The sequence below is a fragment of the Peromyscus leucopus genome, chromosome 9 (genome assembly GCF_004664715.2).
Source record: "Peromyscus leucopus breed LL Stock chromosome 9, UCI_PerLeu_2.1, whole genome shotgun sequence".
Classification (NCBI taxonomy): domain Eukaryota; kingdom Metazoa; phylum Chordata; class Mammalia; order Rodentia; family Cricetidae; genus Peromyscus; species Peromyscus leucopus.
Window position 1 is genome coordinate 18,314,523 of NC_051070.1, and position 7,855 is coordinate 18,322,377.

General features: G+C 45.9%; 1 protein-coding gene across 1 annotated transcript; it reads right to left on the minus strand.

The window, feature by feature from the left end:
• Positions 1 to 4,202: 4,202 nt before the first annotated feature.
• LOC114700331 (E3 ubiquitin-protein ligase TRIM52-like) lies at positions 4,203 to 7,066 on the minus strand. Its single transcript, XM_037208805.1, has one exon. It carries the CDS (start codon positions 6,552 to 6,554, stop codon positions 5,898 to 5,900), a length of 657 nt encoding a protein of 218 aa, XP_037064700.1. The 5' UTR covers positions 6,555 to 7,066; the 3' UTR covers positions 4,203 to 5,897.
• Between the last annotated feature and the right edge of the window lie 789 nt (positions 7,067 to 7,855).

Here is a 7,855-nt window from a genome sequence, read left to right on the forward strand (position 1 = left end):
TACACTATATATACTTTAGGCCAGATGTGGTGGTGTGTTTTTAATTCCACCACTTATGAGGTAGAGATAGGAGAACATGGAGTTCAAGATCATCCTCAGCTATATAACCAGTGTGAGTCCAGCTTGGCTTACATGAGGCCCTGTCTCAAAAATCTAAGTACAATATAAAAAAAAAAAAAAAGGAAACACTTGTACAACACTAAAACAAAATTTACTGTAATATTTTTAAGGAAAAAGAACAATCCATCCCCAATCCCAAAGAGAAAAAAAAATCCAGCCATCCACAATCAATTCATAACAGTTTCCTTAGGAATCTCTCAATCTGTCTCCCCCTCTCCCTCCCTCTTCCCCTCTTCCATCTCTAGAAGCAATCTCCCTTCCCAAAACAGAGAACTAAAGGAGGAAAGAATAGCGTGTCCCACCCTTACCCCCAATCATAATAAAGAAATTACCAGCAACCAATTGTTTACAATTCGCCTTAACATAGTGTATCTAACTCAGTTACATCATTCTAAAAGTCTAAAACTATGTTAGATGAAACATTGTAAATTTCAGTAATTATTTCCTAAGAAAACCAGCCTTGTCTGTCTCTTGGCCAAATCATTTCCTCCAATATTAAGAAATACTAAGGGGGGAATGCAATCCAGCATCAACGATTCTACCTTTCATAGGTGTCGACATTCTGAACGTATTTGTTGTATTAAAAAAGGAAATGGACACCATCAATCAGACTTTCAAATCATGTTTTAATCAGAACCTGTTCAGGACACAGACTAAGAGCCAGAACCCTGAATGCCCTTGTTCACAAAGGGTTGTTGTTATTTTTTGTTTGTTTGTTTTTGTTTTTTTCTGACTTGCAGCCCACAGAGGAAGAACAAATACTGGCAATGCTTTCTATTTAATTTGGTATAAGCTTATAAAACAAATTGCCCAGATAACTGGACATGTCTTCAATACTATACTACATTTTCCATAGATGTAAACCAGATTTATAACTTAGAAGTACAGCAATAAATGAACACTGCTTATAATAGATTTGTGCCAAGTCTTATGTCAAAGTGAAATAAAAAATGAGACAGACTACTTTGAGTAATGAAATCTGTCAGCTCAGTTAACTCCTTTTAAAGTATTGATGGGAAACTTTAAGGTCTGAAAAAAAGTTAATTATTTTTAGTAATTCAAAACTATGTAAGTTATTGCATGTAACTCTTTTAAATAGTTTCCTTAAAAATAAACTTGTCCTAAATCTTTTTTTTTTTGTCAGTTTTTTTCTACTCTTCATTTTTCTCTGTTGGAGAATTCAAAACCCACTTGCACATGGAAAGTACTATCTTGAAACTAAATTCCCATTTGCCTCTAAGGAGTTTCTCCACCTCCACTAAAGTCAGACTTGGCAATTATGCTTTTCTAGACTAGATCGTCTGGTCACCATTTGTTTAATCCTTCGTCCAAAAAGAAAAAAAGTAGGGGCTAATATTATCTATGCTGGGAAACATGGAGTAGTTTTTAGGCACATCTGGTCATCCTGTGATAACAATAAATCCAACTATTATAAACAAAGCTTAAATCTAAAAGCATCCTTATTAAATTTTTCCTGTTTGTGGTCAAAAAGTGGGGGGAAATAGTAACCGCAATAAAAATAAGGAAAGCAGAATTTCCATCTGCAAAAACTTCCCTGTCCCTGGCCATCCACTTCTTAAAGCTGTGTGCCAAGGGCACCATTCTAGACACAGGAAGTTTTAATAATGCTCATTCCAGGGATCAGATGATGTATAAGATGTGCAAAGATGAATTGGTATTAGTCACACAGGGAGAAGGAGACTGGTTCATTTCCTGTGGACAGAGGCATCTCTGAAGAGGTAAAAGTGGTGAGGAGCAGGCTTAAGTGGATGGCTTGACTGCCACCCAGAGCCATGGTGATGTCTAGGCCTGGGCTGCTGTCAGGACCCATTCGGTTCATGGCCCTGATACAGCCATGGTGTGTTTTGATGTCCATGGCCTGATACCACCAAAGGCTGAGAGGATAGGGCTGCACTGAGTTGGCCCTGCCCCCTCACTGGCTGCAACACTAGGGAGAACTGGTCCTGCCCTCACCAGCTGAAGCACTCAGGAGAGAGGGTCCACACGTCACCTGGACAGCACAATAGAGCTCACTGTTTACAGGGACATTGGCGAGCTGGCCCTGAGGGTGAGGAATGGACAGCATGTTGCACCTCTGTCATCTGTCATGTGGTTGCATGGGTGAGGGAAAGATGCCCTCTTCCCCTCACTACTTGCCACCTGAGACAGGTGGGGGACCTGACCCAACCACTCACCAGCTACACTCTAGATCACAGGCCCTGCACCTCGCCGGGGCAGCATAGTAGAGGTGACCCTGTAGACAGGGACACAGGTGAGCCAGCCCTGAGGATCTAAAAGGGGAATAACTAGTACCCTTGTCCCCTTGTCTGTGGTATGGTGGTGGGGGTGAGGGAAAGGTGACCCCTCCCCCCCCCCTTTCCCAGCTTCAGTGCTCAGGAAAGCATCTCGTCTGGCCAGCAGAGCAAAGCAGACTCTGTTGTCGGGGGCACAGGTGAGCACGGAAGACCTGGCCCTGCCCCTTATCAGTCATACCGTGGCATGGGTCATGGGCAGGGGAGAAATAGAGAAGCCCTCCCCTCCCCCTCCACACCTGAGGCGGGTGGAAGAACTGGCCCTGAGGTCACAAGAGCAGGAGGAGGAGGGCTGCCCCTGCCCCTCCCCAGCTGCAGCACTCCCAAGAGCAGGCCCTGCTGGGAGAGGTGTGGGTGACTCGGCCCCAAAGTTGTGTAGCCTGTCCCCTCTACTGTCTGTCATTTGGGGAGTGATGCCACCCTCACCCTTCAACCCTCGCCGCCTGCAACAGACCAGAGAGCTGTCCCTCTCCCTTCCCAGCCCAGCACTTGGAAAAGTGGGCCCTGTTCCCCTCCAGGTCAGTGCAGCAGAGCTGACCTTGTCAGTGGAGGCAAGGGTGAGCTTGCCCTGAGGGTGTGAGAGTGGGATGATCGGCCACATCCCACTCATCTTCCACGCGGTGGTGAAGGTGAGGAAAAGATGCTCTCCCCGCTTGGCCCTGCCACCCATGGTGGGCCAGGCAGCTGACCCTCATCCTTACCAGCTGCAGCACTGGGGGAAGTGGGCCCTGCACCTCTCCTGGACAGCAGAGCAGAGCTGACACTATCGACTGGGTGCTGGTGAACTGGGACATCTGGCCCCTGGCCCTCTCTTGCCACACAGTGGTGTGGGAGGGGTAGAGATGGGCCCTCCCTCCCACTGCACACCCCTTACCACCCACGGCAGGTGGGAAAGCCGGCCCTCAGGTCCTAAGAGTTGGACAGCTATCCCTGTCCCTCACCAGCTGCAGCACTCCGAAGTGGCCTGCACCTGCCTGGGCAACACAGTAGAACTGGCCCTGAAGGTGTGGGTGTGGAAAGCTGACCCTGAGGGCTTATTGCTCCCAGGGAACTAGCCAAGATAATGCTGGAGAGCTCATCCTGGTGTAGAGGACAAGGGAAAGCTGGCAGGCTGACCAAGCCTGCAACTACCCAGGCCCAGAACCAGGGTTATGTGTTGGTCCACCCCAACATCCACCCCATCTATATGATCTGCTGGAGCACGTGAAGGGACTGGTCCTGTAGACTCAAAGCTGCAGGATTTCCATAACATAAGGCAACAACAGGAGAAGTCCCAGTGAAGGCCCAGCATTGAATAGTGTAGCAGAAACCAGAAGCCTGGAACCAGATAGGTGACTCTTTGCAATGAACACTAGCAAAGAGAGATATGTGGATAAAAGGGTTTACTGCGTGACTCACTGTGCTTCCATGACAAGATTTTTCCTTTTTCTATTTTCTCTTAAATTTCATCTTATTTTGGGGGGAAGGTTGCAAGGACAGAGGGCAGAAATGAAGGGACAGGAAATGAATGGGATAGAGATGCATGATTTAAAGACACTAAGTATAAATAAAAAAGGAAATAAGTTTCAGAATTGCAGTTTTTAAGAACAGAGGCCACTCTGATTCTGATTCTAAGTTAGAAAATATTTACTGTTCTATTTTTTTAACATGTCTTCAATATTTACTGTTATGTCTACTTTGAACATTTATTCTTTGAAAGTAAATTTTCATTCAATCTCTTTAATTTCAAAATGAAAATTTTATTTAAATATAAGCATGTCACTGTGAAACAATTTTTTTACTGAGTACTGTATAAAATGCAATAAAACATAAATCATTTTTAAGAAGACATTTACAGTTTCCTTCTAGTTAGACACAGCCAGGAAAAAATAAGAACGGAAACAAAAATGTAAGGAGAAATTTGAAAAACAAATGCAAAAAAGCCGTATCTGCGTGTGCAGTTTACACACAGGTTTCTCATCAAAACAATCAGACTTATTTAAATTCTACAAACTCTTCTTGAAGCGTTTCAGTAAAAAATGGAAACCAAGGTGAAACCCATTTCTCCCCAGCAAAGCTACCCTATGTAGGTTTTAACATGTCTAACATACCACTTAGTGTATTCTGAATTCCTTGCAATAACATTAATAGAGGAATGCTATACAGGAAAGAGAGGCTCTAAAAGTGAGGAGGACGGGGGTGCAAGAAAGGGTAACAGTGAACAATAAATATACTTTCTCACCTAAAATTTAAGCTTAGTAATTCTCCGTATATGACATGTGATATGATTAAGAGACTAGCTGGAGAAAAGGATGAACCAGCTTAATTAACAGAGGAGCAAATATGAGCAAAGCACAATGATACACAAGTATGAAACGGTCATAATGAAATCTATTACTTTATATATTAATTTGAATTTTTAAATTTAAAGATATAATATTCATGCTTTTGGTTCTGGGCCAATAAAATTAGGCACTTTTTATATGAATCTGCCCACATATACTTACATACGCTGTTCTTGGCAAGTTTTAACTACTTCACAATGAAAATGTTAGTATTATGCTATAGCCAGTCCAGGGCCAGTGCATTTCAGGGTCAACACCAGTGTTAAAATTCTGTTAAAAGTTTTAATTTTTCAAAGTTTCATATTTTCAGTTTCAGTTTTTCACTGGTACTCTAATGTTGGGATTGCAATCCAAATGCTGAATGCAGTGCTCTTTAAGGACCAAGAAACTTTAGATCTTACAAAAGCAATGAGAGGTCTTCAGACCTTCAAAAGCAAACTGGAATACAGCATACTGTTTTTCTTAATTTATGACGACAGAAAACCTTTCCAACAGACAATTCATAGACACTGATATGGCACAGTATTTCTTGACCACATTTCAACTTTTGCCAAAATCTAAAGTATGGCATTACTATAATACTACTGACAGAGACTTCTATAAAGTATGTATGCAAATCAATTAACAACAAGCTCAAAAATACTTTAAGTAGTCAAATACCAAGCTCATGAAAACATACTGTTTTGAAAGCCTAATTCTGAAGCTAAGCAGCTTTCCTCATTCCATAAGTAAATTCTCAGCTAACAGAAACAAAGAAGGAACTACTGTTTTCTAAAACTGAAGTTTGATAGTCATTAATTCAAAATAAATTGGGGGAGGGGTGCAGCATGGTAGGTAGACAAGCATTCTGCTTTTGAATTACATACATACCCAATTCTAATTCTGATTTAAGACTGAACCAAAGATGACATTTGCAAATCCTTAATATCTCCCTAAAACTGGGGCAGCACTGGAACAAAGTACTACGGGTTTCTGAGAGTTTTTGCTTTGCTCCTTGTATTCCTGAAGTAATTCATCCAATGGTAGGTACTATATTGTGAATTTGTGGTGCCTGGAATCTAGACACACAGTCTACTTTTTTTCTACCTCACAGAAGAATACCAGAGCTTCCTCATACTTGGGAGCACATGCTTTGCTAATTTCATGGAGTACCGCAAATCTGGCGAATTATATGGACCATGTTGGCCAGTTGCAAATTGGGGCGAAAATTGCGACTTGGAAAAGTCCTTCGGCACTGTGGGCAGCTGAAGACCTGCGGTGTAGGACGAGGTGGAGAACGTAAGCGGGCATCTAGATAGAGCTGCCGACGCACAGGTGGATGTGGGGGCCCGCGGCTGAAGATGCGACGGTGGCGGTAGCGGCCCTGGTGATGGTACTGGTGGCCGTTGTGGTGGTGTTCCTCCCTTTCTTCTTCTGGAAAAACCCTAATTCTCAGGTCATGTACCAATCCTTGTACGTTGTTCCAGCCTTCTTCCTCGTCATCCCACGCAGGGTCTGCATTGCCGTGATGCCTTCGATAGGTATTACCAACCCAGTGTCCAGCAGGTGCTCGGCGCTGAAACGCCTCCTCTTCTGTGTACCTGTGATACATAACCTCTCTAACGATCTGGTCCCCTGGAGCAGGCTGTTCACGGTCCTGTTCATCTTCCTTGCCCCACAGCTGGGTCACACATCCTCGGCAGAAGTTGTGCCCACAGCCGATGGACACAGGGTCCTGAAAGTAATCCAGACAGATGGCGCACACTGCTTCTTCCCGAAGAGACTGCATAGGGCTGGGAGGCCCAGTAGGGGCTGCCATCTCAGGGCACACCGGTCCTGCAGAAACTGAGGGGATGAGGGCCTCACTGCCCTGCCAAGCAGCACAAAGCACAAAAGCAGTTGTTGCTCCGGCTGAGGACCGCGAGGGTGGATGGCTTTGCCTATCCCACCCAAGTGCACAAAGTAAGTCTTGCTGCGCCCCTGAGGAGCGCTCAGGGCGAAGGCCTCCCTGCCCTGCAAGAAGCGGGTAGGGGGTGGGCCTCGCTGCCCTGCACAGGGGCGGGAAGACGGTAGGCGGTAGGCCTGGCTGCCCTGCACAAGGTAGGCCTCGGGGCGCGACTCCAGCAGGTCTTGCTCCCTGGCTACGGCCCCGCAGCTGCCGCCCTGGGCCCTGCCCTCCTCGGACCACAGAGAAGCCTGCAGCCCTCGGCCTTTCCAAGCTCCAGGCACGGAGACCAACTCACAGCAGCCCTCGGCCCGGCTCGGAACCAGGCAGCCAGCCGACGGGTGACACTTGGGCCTGCCGCCCCGGTCCCCGTCTGCCGGAGAGCATCGGCCACGACAGACAGGCAGCGACGAACAACTCAGTGTTGGCAGCGCGCAAGCTGCCGCTCCTTTATAGGAGCGGCGCCTGGACATGACGTCACCACGCGGGCCTCCCGCGGGGAGGACGCTCTGGGCCATGGGGCGGACCTCCGTCTCGATGGTGTTTGAGTGAGGGTGCCTGGCCGGTGGGCTCCAGCCCATCCAGCCTTATGTGATAGAAGACGAGGGAAAGCCGCAAGGTGCTGGAGTATGCCTGTCTGTAATCCCAGCAGGCCAGAGGGGGAAGGTCAGGAGTTCGAGACCACCCGTGGCCAGGTAGCGACTTCGAAACTCATGTCGACCTCATTCAACAGACAGCCAGACAGACCGATAGAACAAAAACTGACTGGTGGGCCCCGTCTCCTAAAAAATAAGGAGGGCTCGTGTTTCAAACTTTGCTTTCTTTTTTGATTATTTCTTCTAAACAATGAGCAGCTCGGTTCTTAGACAAACAACTGCTTCTCCTCACAGCTAAATACCACTCCTCGACAAAATTCATATTAGAGCTCTGATTCCATTCCAAGAACTATCAAGACGTAGTTCCTTACTCTCTCCCCCAACATGAGAAGGTTGTTACAGAGTTGATGGGCATAATCAAGTCATACTGGAAAGAATGTTCCGGACTGGGAATATGCAGCTGCAGTGAGGAGATATTTTGGCACTTCCTACATTATAAAAGTTAAAATGATTAATAAGTATGGAACTGGTCTGCCGAGAGTACTCAATTCTTCATGGTTATTAAGAGATCTGTTAAGC

What these genes read in the sequence shown, in the direction of transcription:
- LOC114700331 (XM_037208805.1), bottom strand. Translation starts at nt 6,554, where the DNA reads ATGGCAGCCCCTACTGGGCCTCCCAGCCCTATGCAGTCTCTTCGGGAA.